The sequence below is a fragment of the Macaca fascicularis genome, chromosome 18, assembly GCF_037993035.2.
Source record: "Macaca fascicularis isolate 582-1 chromosome 18, T2T-MFA8v1.1".
NCBI lineage: Eukaryota > Metazoa > Chordata > Mammalia > Primates > Cercopithecidae > Macaca > Macaca fascicularis.
The window spans coordinates 10,626,783-10,645,082 of record NC_088392.1 but is presented as its reverse complement, the minus strand read 5'-3'; the positions used below and the strand labels follow the sequence as shown (position 1 = coordinate 10,645,082).

At 38.2% G+C, this 18,300-nt stretch overlaps 1 protein-coding gene across 14 annotated transcripts in view; it reads right to left on the bottom strand.

The window, feature by feature from the left end:
* The window catches only part of RTTN (rotatin), a 193,793-nt gene that overhangs the window by 31,126 nt on the left and 144,367 nt on the right, over positions 1–18,300 (bottom strand). For 13 of the 14 annotated variants that reach the window (XR_012427194.1, XR_012427193.1, XR_012427192.1 and 10 more), the window contains 2 exons: positions 16,808–16,945; positions 13,376–13,593 (listed from right to left, as the gene is read on the bottom strand). Coding sequence is in view for 10 of the 14 variants with exons in the window: in XM_074022620.1 (XP_073878721.1) it covers positions 13,376–13,593; positions 16,808–16,945 (356 nt within the window). In the remaining 4 variants the exon portion in view is untranslated. The remainder of the gene's footprint in view (positions 1–13,375; positions 13,594–16,807; positions 16,946–18,300) is intronic. The other variant, XR_012427195.1, reaches the window with a different exon arrangement.

The window sequence follows — 18,300 nt, the reverse complement described above, 5'->3', positions numbered from 1 at the left end:
CTAGGAAGAATCAACATCGCTAAAATGGCCATACTGCCCAAAGTAATTTGTAGATTCAATACTATCCCTATCGAACCACCAATCACATTCTTCACAGAACTAGAAAAAAAAACTTTTAAAATTCATATGGAACCAAAAAAGAGCCCAAAACACCAAGGCAATTCTAAGCAAAAAGAAAAAAGCTGGAGGTATCAATCTACTTGACTTCAAACTATACTATAGGGCTACAGTAACCAAAGCATGGTAATGGTATAAAAAATAAACACATAGACCAATGGAACAGAATAGAGATCCCAAAAATAAGGGTGCACACCTACAACAATCTGACCTTAGACAAAGCTGACAAAAACAAGCAATGGGGAAAGAACTCCCTATTCAATAAATGGTGCTGGGATACCTGATTAATTATATGCATAAATCGAAACTGGACCCCTTCCTTATACATATACAAAAATCAACTGAAGATGGATTAAAGACTTAAATATAAAACCCAAAACTATAAAAACGCTGGAAGACAACCTAGGCAATACCATTCCGGACACAGAAACTGGCAGAGATTTCATGATGAAGACGTGAAAAGCAATTGCAACAAAAGCAAAAATTGACAAATGAAATCTAATTAAACTAAAGCGCGTCTGCACAGCAAAAGAAACTATCAACAGAGTAAACAGACAACCCACAGAATGGGAAAAAATATCTGCAAACTATGCATCTGACAAAGGTCTAATATCCAGCAACTATAAGGAATGTAAATTTACAAGAAAAAAAAACCATTAAAAAGTGGGCAAAGGACACGAACACATACTTCTCAAAAGAAGACATACACAATGCCAACAAGCATATGAAAAAAAGCTCAACATCACTGATCATTAGAGAAATGCAAATCAAAACCACAGTAAGATACCATGTCACACCAGTCAGAATTGCTATTAAGAAGTCAAAAAATAACACATGCTGATGAGGTTGTGGAGAAAAGGGAATGCTTATACACAGTTAGTGGGAGTGTAAATTAGTTCAACCACTGTGGAAGGCAAATTAGTTCAATCATTGTGGAAGGCAGTGATTCCTCAACAAGCCAAAAACAGGACTGCAATTCAACCCTATAATCCCATTACAGAGTATACACCCAAAGGAACAAAAATCATTCTTTCATAAAGACACACGAATACAAATGTTCACTGCAGCACCATCTGCAATAGCAAAGACATGGAACCAACTTAAATGCCCATCAACGGAAAACTGGATGAAGAAAATGTGGTACATATACACCATGGAATACTATGCAGCCATAAAAAAGAGCGAGATCATGTCCTCTGCATGAACGTGGTTGGAGCTCGAGGTCAAGATCCTTAGGAAACAATGCAGGAACAGAACACCAAATACTGCTTGTTCTCACTTATAAGTGGGAGCTAAATGATGAGAGCACTGGGACACAAAGAAGGGAACAATACACAATGGGGCCTACCAGTGGGTAAAGGGTAGTAGGAGGGAGAAGATCAGAAAAAATAACTATTGGGTACCAGGCTTAGTACCTGGGTGATGAAATAATCGATACACCAAACCCCCATGATATAAGTTTACCTATATAACAAACCTATACATGAGCCCCTGGTCTGGCAGCATTCATCACAGAATGACAGAAGTGCCCTTGGGCTCTAAGTGAACATTAGCAGCAGCCTGGTAGAACTCCTATGGGACCGTGGTAGTGGTGGCCAAAAGGAGAATTTCCTTTTCCTGTGGAAAGGGACAGAAGAGCAGAAAGGACCCTGTATTGTGGTTTGAGTGCCAGGTTAGCAGCATTAGAATAGAACATCAGGCAAAATTCTAAGATTTTTGACTCTAATCCCTGGCTCACAGATAGCAACTCTGGACCTGCTCAGGGTCTAGGGAAACTTACCGCTCTGAAGGGAAGGACAGAAACCTGGCTGGCTTTGCTACCTACTGATCATAAAGGCCTACTGAGAGGTGACAGTGTGCTAGTAGCCCTCACTCTCAGCCCCTTATCGGCCTCAGGCCTCAGCGTCCACTCTGGCTGCGCTTGAGGAGCCCTTCAGCCCGCCACGGCACAGTGGAAGCCCCTCTCTGGGCTGGCTGAGGCCGGAGCCTCCTCCTTCTGCTTGCGGGGAGGTGTGGAGGGAGAGGCACCGGCGGGAACCAGGGCTGGCTAGTGGGCCAGTGTGAGTTCCAGCAGGCGTGGGCGCCAGCTCGGCAGGCCTCGCATAGGGAGCAGCCAACCAGCACTGCAGGCCCAGGGCAGTGAGGAGCTTAGCACCCAGGCCAGCAGCTGTGGAGGTTGCTGGGTCCCCCAGCAGTGCCTGCCCACCAGGGCCACACTCATTCTCACTGGACCTTAGCTGCCTCCCAGCAGGGCAGGGCTCAGGACCTGCAGCCTACCATGTCTGAGCTCCTCCCCCTGTGGTGGGCTCCCGCACAGCCTGAGCCTCCCCCACGGGCGCCACCCCCTGCTCTGTGGCAGTCAGTCCCATCCACAGCCCAAGGGTTGAGGAGTGCAGGCGCGGCTTGTGACTGGTGGGCAGCTCTGCCTGCAGCCCTGGTGCAGGATCCACTGGGTGAAGCCAGCTGGGCTCCTGAACCCGATGGGGACTTGGAGAACTTTTATATCTAGCTAGAGGATTGTATGTGCACCAATCAGCACTCTGTGTCTAGCTCAGGATTTGTAAATACACCAATCAGCACTCTAGCTCAGGGTTTGTGAATACACCAATTGGTACTCTGTATGGAGACTTGGAGGACTAGTGCTCTGTGACTCTGTCTAGCTCAAGGATTGTAAATACACCAATCAGCACTCTGTGTCTAGCTCAAGGTTTGTAAATACACCAATTGGTACTCTGTATCTAGCTAACTAGCACTCTATGACTCTGTCTAACTCAAGGATTGTAAACGCACCAATCAGCATTCTGTCAAAACGGACCAATCAGCTCTCTGTAAAATAGACCAATCAGCTCTCTGTAAAATGGATCAAACAGCAGGATGTGAGTGGGGCCAGATAAGGGAATAAAAGCAGGCTGCCCGAGCCAGCCAGCAGCAACCCACTGGGGTCCCCTTCCACACTGTGGAAACTTTGTTCTTTCGCTCTTTGCAGTAAATCTTACTGCTGCTCACTCTTTGGGTCCACGCTTCCTTTATGAGCTGTAACACTCACCGCGAAGGTCTGCAGCTTCACTCCTGAAGCCAGCGAGACCACGAACCCACCAGGAAGAACGAACAACTCCAGACGTGCTGCCTTTAAGAGCTGTAACACTCACCATGAAGGTCTGTAGCTTCACTCCTGACAGCGAGACCACAAACCCACCAGAAGGAAGAAGCTCCAGACATATCTGAACGTCTGAAGGAACACGCTCCGGACAAGGGTCCGCAGCTTCATTCTTGAAGTCAGTGAGACCAAGAACCCACCAATTCCAGACACACTAGGGCCTTGAGTGAACACAGGTGGTAAGCAGGTAGTGACTGCAGTGGGCTTTGAGAGAAACCCAGTGTTGTGTTGACATCAGAACTAATCCAGTACAGTTCCAGTGGTGGTAGCCACAAGGGGTGCTAATATCACCACACCCCCAGTTCCAGGCTGCTCAGTATATATATAGAGACTCTGTTTGTTTGGGAGAAAAGGTAAAAGAACAAGAGTCTCTGCCTGGTTATCTGGAGAATTCTTCCAGATCTTATCCAAGACCACCAAGGCAGTACCTCTACAAGTCTGCAAGAAACAAAGTGTTATTGGGCTTAAGGTCTAATTCCCTTGGAATGCCTGGAAAGCCTACTCAAGGAGGACACACACAAACAAGCCCAGACTGCAAAGACTAAAAGAAATACCTAACTCTTCAATGCCCAGATACTGATGAACATCTATAAGCATCAAGATCATCCAGGAAAAAATGACCTCACCAAATGAACTAGAAAAGGCATCAGAGACCAAGCCTGGAGAAACAGAGATGTGTGAACTTTCAAACAGAATTCAAAATTCAATTCAATTGAAATTCAAAATTGCTGTTTGGGAACTCAAACTAAGAGAAGGAATTCATAATTTTATCAGATAAATTTAACAGAGATTTAAATAATTAAAAAGAAGCAAGCAGAAATTCTAGAGTTGAACAATTCAACTGGCACACTGACAAATACATCAGTTTCATAATAGTGGAGTTGACCAAGTAAAAGAAAGAATTAGTAAGCTTGAAGGCAAGTTATTGGAAAATACACAGTCAGGAGAAGGAGACAAAAGAAAAAAGAGAAAAAGAAGAATGAAGCATGCCCATAAAATCTAAAAAATAGCCTCAAACAGGCAAATTTAAGAGAAAGAGATAGTGGTAGAAAGTTTATTCAGAGGGATAACATCAGAGAATTTCCAAAACCTAGAGACAGATCAATATTGAAGTACAAGAAGGTTACAGAACACCAAGCAGATTTAACCCAAAGAAGACATTTAAGACATTTAATAATCAAACTCCTAAAGGTCAGAGACACAGAAAAGATCCTAAAAGCAGCAAGAGAAAAGAAAGAAATAACATACAGTGGAGCTCCAATATATCTGGAAATGTTACAGGTCACAAGAGAGTGGTATGACATATTTCAAGTGCTGAAGGAAAGAAAAAAAAAACAAAATAAAACAAAAAAAAGTTACCCTAGAACAGTACATACGGCGAAACTATCCTCCCAGTATGAAAGAGAAATAAAAACCTTAGACAAACAAAAGCTAAGGATTTCAACAACACCAGACCTGTCCTACAAGAAATAGTAAAGGGAGTTCTTCAATCTGAAATAAAAGGATGTTAATGAGCAAGAAGAAATAATCTGATAGTACAAAACTCACTGGCAATAGTAAGCACACAGAAAAAGAGAGACTATTATAACACTGTAATGGTGTTGTGTAAACTATTCTTAAGTAGAGAGTCAAAATTATGAACCAATCGAAAATAATAACTACAGCAAATTTTTAAGACAAAAACAGTACAATAAGACATAAAGAGAAACAACTAAAAGTTAAAAAGCAGGGGAGATAAAGTGTAGAATTTTTATTAGTTTTCTTTTGCGTGTGTGTTTGTTCATGCCATCAGCATTAAGTTATCATTAGTTTAAAATAATAGGCTATAAGAAAGTATTTCCAAGCCTCATCATGGTAACCTCTTACAAAAACGATACAAATGCAGACACAAAAACTAAGAAATTAACATACCACCACAGAAAATCATCTTCACTAAAATAAAGACAGAAGGAAGTAAAGACGAATGAGAAGATCACAAAACAATTAGAAAACAAATAACAAATGGCAGAAGGCAGTCCCTACTTGTCAATAACAACATTGAATGTAAATGGACTGTGGACTAAACTCTACAACAGAAACACACAGAGTGGCTGAAGGGATGAAAAAACAACACCTACGTATCTGTTGCCTACAAGAAACAGACTTCACCAATAAAAATATACACAGACTGAAAATAAAGGGATGGAAAAAGATATTCCATGCCAATGAAAACAAAAAAAAAAAAATTAGGAGTAGCTATACTTAGACAAAATAGGTGTCAAAACAAAAACTATAAGGAGAGACAAAGAAGGTCATTATATAATGATAATGGAGTCAATGCAGCAAGAGGACATAATGATTCTAAGTATATATGTACCCATCACTGGAGCACTGAGACATACAAAGCAAATATTAGAGCTAAAGAGAGAGATCTCAAGACAATAATGGCTGGAGACTTCAACACCCTACTTTCAGCATTGAACAGACAGATCTTCCAGACAGAAAATCACCAAAGAAACATTGGACTTAATCTGCACTAAAGACCAAATGGACCTAATAGATATTTACTGAAAATTTCATCTAACGGCTGCAGAATACACATTCTTCTCCTCAGCACATGGATCATTCTGTAGCATATTCCATATGTTAGGTTCACAAAACAAGTCTTACAACATTCAAGAAATTGAAATAATATCAAGCATTTTCTATGACCAGAGTAGAATAAAACTGGAAATCGATAACAAGAAGAATTTTGGAAACTATACAAACATGAAAATTAAACAATATGCTCCTGAATATCCAGTGGGTTAATGAAAAAATTAAGAAGAAAATCGAAACATTTCTTGAAACAAATGATAATGGGGCCAGGTGTGGTGGCTCACACCTTGTAATGCCAGCCCTTTGGGAGGCCAACGTGGACAGATCACCTGAGGTCAGGAGTTCGAGACCAGCCTGGCCAACCAACATGCGAAAAATATAAAAATTAGCTGGGTATGGTGGCGAACGCCTGTAATCCCAGCACTTTGGGAGGTCGAGGTGGGCGAATCACGAGGTCAGGAGATCGAGACCATCCTGGCTAACATGGTGAAACCCCATCTCTACTAAAAATACAAAAAAAATTAGCCATGCATGAAAGTGGGCACCTGTAGTCCCAGCTACTCAGGAAGCTGAGGCAGGAGAATCGCTTGAACCCGGGAGGCAGAGGTTGCAGTGAGCTGAGATCGTGCCACACTGCACTCCAGCCTAGGTGACCGAGTGAGACTCTGTCTCAAAAATAAATAAAAATATATGTAGCAATTGGGGACAGGGGTGTGTCAGAGTTAAGACTCCTAAGGAAATAGTTGTGTGCATAGATATGTCTTTTATTCCTTCCTTAAATCCCACTAAAATGACAAAAATGAGATCACACACACACACACACACACACACACACAAGCCTGAAAATTAGAAAGCGGATGGATGAGTGGCAAGTGTATCAGGCTTGGGAACCCTGAATTCTAAGTGGTGAGTGGAGAAAGCTGAAAACTACCCCAATCTATCCACTGAATTGCCCAAGGCTGAAGAAATTTAGCACCAGGTATCCCTGGATGTGAGGACAAAGGAAGATTGCTTAAAGTCTCTAAAAAGTAGTTACATGCCCAGATCCTGCCTGCCAGCCACCAATTTGTATGTAACTAATCCACTCTTCCTCCCAGCCCATGCAAAATCCTGGATGTTTAGTTTCTGGAAAGGATAAATTAGGATTCTGAACTGGCAGACACGGGAACATTTGTGGGCAAGAGTATTCTACTAAAACCTTTGAAGGATTAAGTGAAATTGTGCAAACTAAATTCTGAGACCTCAGCTGTCATCTCCTACTTGGCTACGTAACATTTGGCAGTTGAGTTTTCACCTCCAGGAAAGAGATCAGAAGACCATTCTCCAGGGAATCTGATAAGCCCCAGAAGACAAGCCTGCAAAACAACTCTCGTTGCTCCCCTTGCACAGCAATTGAAAAGTCGCACTGTCATGCTCAGGGATGTCAATCTGCTTTGAGTTTCCCAGTCTTAAATACAGCACATAATCAAGATTACCAGACACCAAGAAAAGCTGCCAAACAGAAAAGAGAGACTAAACTCTCTCATAAATAGAGGAAAAGACAGCAGAGAGAGATTACATAGGAAAAAAAAAACTTAATAGGAGCTCCAAATGTACAGAGCATACAAAGTACCGGGAATGCCTCTGAAGTAATTCAGAAAGCATGAGTTTATAGATGGAAAGATTGCCCAAGAGAGCCCAGCACAATGGCTAAAACAGATCCACACCTGGATGCTTCATCTAAACATTTTAGAATACAAGAGAAAAAGGAAAGATTCTAAAAACTTCCAGAAAGAGGAAAACCAGGAATTCTAAGGGCTTCAGAATTTTCTTTTTCTTTTTTTTTTTTTTTTTTTTTGAGATGGAGTCTCGCTCTGTCACCCAGGCTGGAGTGCAGTGGCGTGATCTCAGCTCACTGCAAGCTCCGCCTCCCGGGTTCACGCCATTCTCCTGCCTCAGTCTTCTGAGTAGCTGGGACTAACGGCGCCCGCTTCCACACCCGGCTATTTTTTTTTGTATTTTTAGTAGAGACGGGGTTTCACTGTGTTAGCCAGGATGGTCTCGATCTCCTGACCTCGTGATCCGCCCACCTCGGCCTTCCAAAATGCTGGGATTACAGGCATGAGCCACCGTGCCCGGCCAGGGCTTCAGAATTTTCTATAGTAACATTTGGAATTAAAAAGAATAGACGATGGCTTCTAAATTCTGAAGTAAATGATTTCCAATCCAGAATTCTCACTAGCCTAACTATAAATTACATGTAGGGAGATAAAGACTTTCAGACACTTAGATCTCAAAAGACCTCCTCGGTACCTTTTCTCTGAAAGCTAAGGGAGAAGAGACTCTAAGCAAAAATGAAGAGCATTAACCAGGAGAGAAGGCCACAGGAGAAGGGAGACAGCGTGTGGGATGCAGGAGACATAGCACAGAGGTAAAGGAATTCCCGGAAGCAGGTGAATGGATATCTCAGGATGACAGGAGACTGTACCTAGCACAGAGGTAAAGGAATTCCCAGAAACCGGTGAATGAATATCCCAGGATGACAGGAGACTGCACCTCGCACAGAGGTAAAGGAATTCCCAGAAACCGGTGAATGAATACCCCAGGATGACAACAGGCACCAAGTAGGTCAGAAGGAATTGGGAAGAGATTTATTTCAAAAGATGAAGCGATGAAGTTCTGACAATTCTGAACACACCGAGAGGATATTTAATTCTAGCAAAGAGCATGGAGTTTATAAGTGATAAAAGTCAGCACTTTTTAAAATAATGCAATAATTACCTCTAAGGGAAACAAAAGCTGTGCAAGAAAAGAAAGTTAAACACTGTCTGCAACACGGTTCAATTGTGTGTAACACTGTCACAAATTTAATACCATTCATGCTGCCTATTATCTAATTGGCATTATGGTATATTAATATTAGGAGAATGAGAAGGGAACCCATTTTGGTAGGGTAGGTGGATGGGGCATGAAAAAAAAGCTAAAGTCTCATTTTCCATAGTAGGAATTCAACAGATAATATCTAAAACTGAATAATCAAGATAAAAAAATATAAGCATGTTATTTAGAAACACGAAAGAGAAGCTATAAAAAGTAGCTAAATGAGGTATAAGTGGTCACCTCTGAGAAAATGAGGAATGAAGGCAAAAATCTCCTACCTTTAGTAAAAACTTACAGATAGAACTGTTTGGTTCTCTAAAATGTGTACACGGTAAAACTGAAATCAAAGCCCCAACCCAAAAACAAACAAACAAACAAAAAGGAAACAAACAGGATTAACCTATGGTAAATTCATATACTTTCCAACATATACTGAAGGGAAGGCTGGAGTGAAGGACGGACTTTCTATCAGTTTCCATACAGTCCTTACTGCAGACTGAAAAGCAGCCTGAGCATCTCTGCGACACAGCAAGTGGACACGACTGGAAGTGTGAGGAGCCTGGAGGCAGCAAGGCTGAGAATAAACTCAAGCAACAGATAACTAGCTGCCAGATGATGCAAATACACAAAAAAGAGAAAAATCAAGAAGATACAGAGCAAGAAATAATGTCTTCTCATCAACCAAAATTCCTCTAAATGTCATGCTCTTTCTAGATTAATCCCTTCTGTACACTTAAGTGACGGAGGCTATTCTAGGTCAAGACTTTTTTGCTTTCTTTCCAAAAGGTACTTAATGTAAAAATAGGCTTTTTAATTACAGTGAACATTCATCAACACAACAGTATCTTAAATATATAAGCCTTCCTTTCAACAGATTTACCCTTGAATTTCACCATTCACTACATGTGAGCACAAAATACATCTAAAACAAGACGCAAGAGTTCCTCATTTGCATTACTACTTTTAGATATCAGATCAAATATAAGGAGCAAAATTAATTCAACATCTCAATTAATATATCAATTATAGACAAAATCTACTACATATAGAGAGATTTTTATTGATCTTGTTATCTATTATGTATTTGCAAATAAAACATACTGAGCACAGTAGGCCCCCTTATCCTTGGGGGATCCATTCCAACACCCCCCCAGTGGATACCTAAAATCATGAATAGTACCCAACTCCATATAGTCTAAGTTTTATTCCTATACATATGTAACTACAATAAAGTTTAATTTATAAATTAGGCAGGTAGGAGATTAGCAATAACAAACAATAACACAGAATAGTATAATAAAAATTACGTGATTGTGGCCTCTCTCTCTCAAAATATCTTACTACAATGCACTCATCCTTCTTCATCTTGTGATTTGTCAGTCTGATAACCAAGATGGCTATACTAAGTGATGAATGGGCACGTATCATATGCAGCGTGGGTAAGCTAGACATAGGATGATTCACATCCCGCGGGGGAGACAGAGCAATATTTCATCATACTACTCAGAATGGCATGCAATTTAAAACTTAAGAATTGTGTATTTCTGAAATTTTGCATTTAATATTTTTGGACTACAATCAACCATGGGTAACTGAAGTCACAAAAGGCAAAACTACAGATAAGAGGAGACTACTGTATCTTCATAAACTAGGGAAGGTAAAATCTCCACTAAGTCAAATGTGTTCAGTATTTTATGGACAAAAGACAGCTAAATATTTCTTAGAAAATGTTCAAAGTCTGAAACCACCTCAACATGGACTTACAAAAAAACACACATGACTGAAGATGTAAGTATGAATACTTTCAACATGTATCCCCTATGGGACAGTGCTATAAAGCACCATTTAAAAGATAACTCTGCCCAGACATTTTAATTGAAGTTCCAATATTTGGAACTAACAATATTTGTTAGGAGGATGGAGATTTTAGAGGCAGCTGAAACCTAGTAATAATGTAATAAAATCCTATCATTTTGTACTTGAAGAACTGAATCACAAGAAGTGATCTGCCTAACATCCCACATCAAATGTTTCTTGAGTATGGCTTTACAGAAAACTTAAATAAGGACCTTTGAAAGACATCAATTTTAGAATATAATTTCTTTGGATAATTTAAAGACTATAGTTTACTTTGCTTCATATAGCACTCGGCCTAACCCACAGCCTCCATGGACATATAGTAAGCTATATTTATTACTTATCAAAACGTTTTGCTGTTGAGTGTATTCTAATAATACTTTAATTCACATACCCTATTTCTATAGGGCAAAGAAAACAGTATTTGTAATTTAACAGGCCCATTAACTGTCCCAACTTACATTAATTACACATTTTGTCAAAAGTGTGCCAGAAGTATACTTTCTCTCTTCACTTTGTCTTAAACTTGTCTGTGCCTTTCTAACAGATGTCATGTATCCAAATTCTACTGCTTACATGAACACAAGAAGTATGATTTATTAGGAAACGTGGTTTAAATAATTGGTTAATATACCCATACTCTCACGAAACACATTTTTTGTAATTTAGAAGAAATAAAGAGGAAAATTAGCTAGTCATTAGGAAAATCGTTGAGATATTCTGTGACTGTAGGCTATCTCATTTTCTTTGTCCAAAAAGGTAACATAAAAAGTTATAAACAAAAGCTTTTATAATGAATAATATTACAAAGTATTAGCTAAAAATAAGGACAAGGTAAATTGCACAAATTCCTCTAGCACAGATTTTTTTTTTTTCCTGTGTATACTATTATAAACTGATTCATTACGCTACATGGATCCATATGTATCATGAGTCTCATCACGGATCCTTCAAACACAGCACCACAAACAAGATTAAAGAGTTGGGAAATAAAATAGCCCTGGCTTTGCCTGGCTGGAAGTCTTTAAATTTCACCAGGTCCAGGAGGATTGGTTGCAGGACACCCACAGTCATCCATGCAGAGCCAGGCTCCCAGAGCTATTGCCATTTTGGCCTCAGCAAGAAGGGTGGGGCCCAGCACACTGCCCTCACCCCACTCTCCTCTGAGTAGTCACTGAAATTCTCTGATCAGAAGTGTGTCAGCAAGAGCAAAAGCCTTTCCCCAAGCAGTACAGTGCTCCAACCAAAGCCAAAGTTAGGAAATTTATAATTAAATTAGATAGGGGTTGTGGTTGGGAGACTTTTGAAAAGGTTTGAATTTTCCTCCTTACAACATTCTTTAAAGTGCAAAACTGGAGACTCAGTTAATCATTGGGAAATAAAGTCTGTTGTTCTGACGGGGAATGAGAAAACTGGGACAATGTCCAGTTTTTGTTTTCAACTAAGAAAATTTGAGTGAACTGACAGTGAGGTAGTAGGTACGGGAAAGCTATGGCCTCCCAAGAATAAGAGGCTTTTAGAGAAAGGCTCTGAGGAACCTTCTCCCCTAAAGCTCTATCCAGGCTTCTGAAGGTGCTGCTGGAGATGGATGAGAAAATGGGGGATGCCTTAACAGGCTTCTTATCTATGCTGGAAAGGCAACCAGATTCTGGAGCACAAGAGAGACAAAGTCCCCGAGGAACCTGTGACACTCTCCACAGGCCAGCTCCTGGGTGGATCAGGAAGCATCTTCTCCTCTCTTACGGGCAATCCTTTCTGCATCTCAACATAATCAAGCCTAGTGCCCAAAATGCACAAGCAGTCATACCAGAAATATCTGCATACTATGACTCTCACAGGCAAAGAAGTGGGTGAAAATCTCCAAATTCTAAGCAACAAAGGGACTATAACAAATCAGCACAGGAACAATCTTCTAAGCAACAAAGGAACTATAACAAATCAGCACAGAAACAATCTTCTCTTTGCCAAATGTGGCTGGCTGATTGGGAAGCTGAAGCAAATTCTTCAATAAACAATTCTACTACTTTTCCACCTTTCAGTGAGAAGACAAAAATCATAAAACCATATGATTAAAAAGAATAATTTTAAACACTGAAAAACTGAAAATATTCCTATTTGTAAAAAACAATGTAAACTTTGTTTAAAACACACAGTTTTTTGTCTAAATACACAAACTTTGTCTAAAAACACACAGTTTTTAAAAAATTACTAATCTACTTATAAAATAATACTTTAGTGATTTTAGAATGTTTTCTGATGAGTCAAATTCTTGATTCACAGTTTAGACCGTAAACATAATTTTATAAGATAAAACAGGCAACAGGGCTTGGAAAGGGGGCATTTTCTTCCAAATGTGCCAGACAAGTCCACTTACCTATGCATGTAACCAACCCCAAAATTCTGTAGTCCATTTATAGAAAACAAATGTCACTTAGAATATATTTTCAGAGACACAGACGTATCTTTAAAATTGCAATAAATTTTGAACTATAACTGTGTTCCTGAAATATATTCATTTTGGTCATGATATGAAACACTGTTTTGATCAACTGTTAGATTTAGATGAGTAATATTTCACTTCAAATTTTTACATCATACTCACTGAAGAAACTGGTCAACATAAGCAGGTGGGGCTAAGGAGGAGACAGTTAATTTAACTTGATAAACTTTTGTATCATTTAAACAGTCATAATAAGCATCACTATTTCTTAATTTAAATGACTGAGAAAGCTTTTAACAAGAACATGACTGAAAGTCAATTCATTTAAATGCTAAATAAAGTTTCTGAAAAACCAAGAAATGACATACCTGAAGAATTACATCACTAAGTCGTTCTAGAGATTTCTGATTTTCCTGAGTCTCATCAAGAAGTGAAGCCATTGTTGGACTATGGCATAAATTTGTTTTGCTCTTAGCCTGGAGATGCCCTTTTGCTTCTTCAGTCAAGAGAATAGAAAGGAATTGCAGGCTGGCAGTATACAGGGCAGGACACGTGGCAGACAAGCCTGCACATTTGCAGAACATATCTAAAAGGATAATTTCAGATGTGAATGTTTGAAAATTTCTTCAAAATTAAACAAAGAAGGAAATCAAATTGATTTTAAAGTAACTATACTCTGGATCATCTAGATTACCAACTTATGTGATTGCGTTGCAATTTTTAAAGGAGCTGATGCCAAACAGAACTTAAAAGCAAGACTTAGTATGCAGTGTTGGCACAATGTACAAACAAATATTTCACAGTTCAGACAGCACATGAGTGGTCATGAACTGATGATTCACAAACTTAATACAGAGTAGAAAGAACAGGCCAAACTCAAAAGGAATTTACACTGAAACAGTCATTATTAATTTTCTATTGTGAACACTGATGTTGTTTAATCAAAATAATATGTGTTGTTTTACATTTTATTAACTTGAAAAATTGGATTTATCATTTTATTTGATTTTATATTTTAGATTTATGCTTGTGTGAGAATTATAACCACAAAAATTTTTGCTTAGATTTTGGCATGTACAAATTAAAGTTACATAAGAAAAATAAAGTAGCAGTGGGGTTTCATAAGAATTATGTTCATTTAAATGATGTCCAAATATTAGTCAAGTCTGAGAAAAGACTGTTACAGATAACACAAGTTATGGGGTGACCACGAGATGTTTTAAATGTATATGGGCATATGAGATGGAAATTGATTAAAAAAACAAAAACCAAAAATAAAACCATGGCAAAAAAATCAATAATTGTTATTAATGTTTTCATTAACATTACTATTATTAAAACCATTTATGCAGTAAGTTACTTTTGGTTAGCACTACTATTACATAAAAATGTACACATATTTTGAAGAAAGGTTTTGAATTTAATATGTATTTATCACTAGAGAAACAGTGTCAGGTAAAGTTTAAGTCAGAGGTCAGCAAACTTTTTCTGTAAAGGGCCAACTAGCAAGTATTTTATACTCCGCAGGAAACTGGCTTTTTCACAACTATTCACCTCAACTGTTGTAGCATGAAAGCAGCCATATGAAATATGTAAATGAGTGTGGCTATATTCCAATAAAACTTTATTTACCAAAACAAGCTGCTGGCCAGATTTATCTAATGTGGGTAGCATCATGCTTTCTATTGATAATATTGGCGATTCAGGTGATAAACTAATTTTCCCTCAATAAATACAAGAAGAAAATCCCAACGTCTTAATCAGTCAATCTCTTTCAATTATTATATTTTAAACAAAATAATGATATCCTGTGTGGACACTGTACTCCATGGTAGACTCAGACCTCCTATATCCAGAAAACTAACAATTCTGTTCCTTGTTAAACATGCATTTTGCCATAATTCTTACTATCGCTTTGGTTAAAAATTGTATCATGCATTTAACTTTACCGAATGATCAAATGTTAAATGTTAAAAAAAAAATCAGTCAGTTGAATTAGCAGGTACTTTAGAAACTTAAAATAACTCAATTTTGAGTACATTTAAGCAGGTTGTTTAAAAAGGTTACATAAATGTTAGTTATGTTAAATATTTATGTTAAAAAACAGCTTTTTGCTATGCTAAAATTTAGGAGGCTTCATGAAAAATTAAAGATTAGTTATTTTAAGATAACCATGTTTATTTTAGTGGGCAACTATCATATGAAAAACATAAAAATAATTATACTATACTCTTGGCATTTCTGTACTCTAAGAAAATTCTGATGTCATGAGAAAGTTATCACAACTTTCCATGTTATCATGTATACGGGATTTTATATATGAAGATGTATCTGCATACAATGCACATATGTCAGAAATGATACTGGTTTCTATACCAATACAAGAAAATTTATCTCATTGTTTTATAATCATATCATACGTACCTTTATAAAACCACAGGCTTAAAACTGACAAATGGGATCTAAGCTAAAGAGCTTCTGCACAGCAAAACAAACTATCATCAGAGTGAACAGGCAACCTACACAATGGGAGAACATTTTTGCAATCTATCCATCTGACAAAGGTCTAACATCCAGAATCTACAAATTCACAAGAACTTAAACAAATTCACAAGAAAAAAACAAACAACCCCATCAAAAAGTGGGCGAAGGATATGAACAGACACTTCTCAAAAGACGACATTTATGTGGCCAACACACACATGAAAAAAAAAATTCATCATCACTGGTCATCAGATAAATGCAAATCAAAACCACAATGAGATACCATCTCACATCAGTTAGAATGGTGATTATTCAAAAGTCAGGAAAACAACCGATGCTGGCGAGGATGTGGAGAACACAGGAAAGCTTTTACACTGCTGGTGGGAGTATAAATTAGTTCAACCATTGTGGAAGACAGTGTGGCAATTCCTTAAGCATCTAGAACCAGAAATACCATTTGACCCAGCAATCCCATTACTGGGTATATACCCAAAGTTTTATAAATCATCCTACTATAAAGACAAATGCACATGTATGTTTACTGTGGCACTGTTCACAATAGCAAAGACTTGGAACCAACTCAAACGCCCTTCAGTGACAGACTGGATAAAGAAAATGCAGCACACATACACCATGGAACACCATGCAGCCATAAAAAAAGAATGAGTTCATGTCCTTTCAGATACATGGATGAAGCTGGAAGCCATCATTCTCAGCAAACTGACACAGGAACAGAAAACCAAACACTGCATATTCTCATTCACAAGTGAGAGTTGAACAATGAGAACACATGGACACAGGGAGGGGAACATCAAACACCGTGTCAGGGGGTGAGAAGCAAGGGGAGGGAGAGCATTAGGACAAATACCTAATGCATGCGGGGCTTAAAATCTAGATGATGGGTTGATAGGTGCAGCAAACCACCATGGCACATGTATTCCTGTGTAACAAACCTGCACATTCTGCACATGTATCCCAGAACTCAAAGTAAAATTTAAAAAAACCAAGAGTGGCCAATACAATAAAAGAGAGCTTCAGGGATGATGTCTTTAAAAAGCTTTAAAAATAAAAAAAATAATAAAACCACAGGCTTTTCTAACTCACTTTTATGTTATCTTGCGTTTCAATTTTTCAAAAATGCATTTTTTGGGGGCACTCAAGAACACTGCAAATTTTTCAAAGCAAGCACCCTGATATCTCTTTTATATGCACGCCATAATTACTTAATTTTAGTGAATTTACATATCTAAACAAGCAGAATAATTATCTCATTTTATTAGCAGAACGCCCCCAAGATTATGCAAGTATCTTCTTACCAATCACTGCTGTCCAGTGCTTGGCCAGGGCCACGGTAATAGACGGGAGTGTGACGGCACCAGCTTTCCTCAGGAGCGTGGCCAGAAGATTAAATAAATGTGTCCATGTGTGATAAAAAGCTGATATTAACTCTTTATCTACAAAATTAATCAAAACACTTCAAGTTATCAACACAAAGGAAAAGAACCTTTCAAGATATGAAACTTAACACAGACACTTCATTACACTTAAAATGAGGGGTGTGTACTTATCAAATGAAGACAAATCTAATTCAGCATTATCCAACAGTTATTTCAATTAACTTCTCTTTTCCATTGCTTCTTAAGATATCTCCCCTCCACCCTCCTGCATATAAAGCCACACTCGCGAACTCTGCTCTTATTAAAGCATACTCAAGAACAATCAGAAGGTGTGACAAACTGAATATTAAGCCATGACTGCAGAACTACATATTGGCACATTATCAAAACATGTCATTGTTTGTGCTACTTTTGTCAGAGTAAGTTTTCCCCTATTTCCTTTATCCCCTCCAGCAGCTTTGTGCAGGGGTGAAAGGAAAGCACAGTGTGCCAAGGTCAAAGTAGAAAAGAAGGAATTTCTTTGAAGAACCAAGAAAAGTATCATCCCACAAAGAAAAGCACGACACAAAAGAAGATTCTGCAGCTCTTCCTATGGCTAAGGATGTGGCAATTAACCTTCTAGGATGAGGACACATTTTCCCTTCTCTGCACTCAGGTAAATGGAAGCTGTAGAGCAGTCGCCGAGGACTCTCTCTGGCCATGCCATCAGGAGGATTTGTCATCTTTTACCAAATTCCACTATAATGTAAACTTTATAGGACGTTAACCCAGAGAACATCCATCTAGGTGTACTAAGCTCCTACGAGGTACTTGAAAATTGCACCTTCCCAGGACAATCCTTGGTGTTTTTCAACCCTTTTGCCATTAGTGGCTCCCTAAAGAATTTGTTTTAGAAATATGTTTCCTCATTGCCATCCCCATAAGGTTTTAATTCCCCAGATATACTGTATATCTCTTTATGTACTATATGTACATCTGTACTTTGTACATAAAAAGGCTAAGTATAGAGCTTACTGTTTTTATTCAATACAGGCTTAAGAATAGCTGAATAAAACATTTAAGCTGAAAATTAAGTTAAAAATTAAAGACCTATTAACATCAAATTTAGCTTTGTACCTATACTTGCTAAATAACTTTTCATGTAATTTATTTATATTTATATATCACGATGTATCAATTTACATACATAAATTAACAATTCATAATACATAATAGCAATATAATAAACTCTTATAAAATCATTTAAAAGTTATTTTTTCCAGAAAAAAATTTAAAAACTTCTTAAAAAATATTTTTAGTGAACTTTTGAAGTATTTTGCTAGATATGAGAAAACAATTTTTAATTTAACCAGCTAATAGATGTACATTCAGACATTGTTGATATTTTTTCCTTTCAGTGCTTGATGTAATTA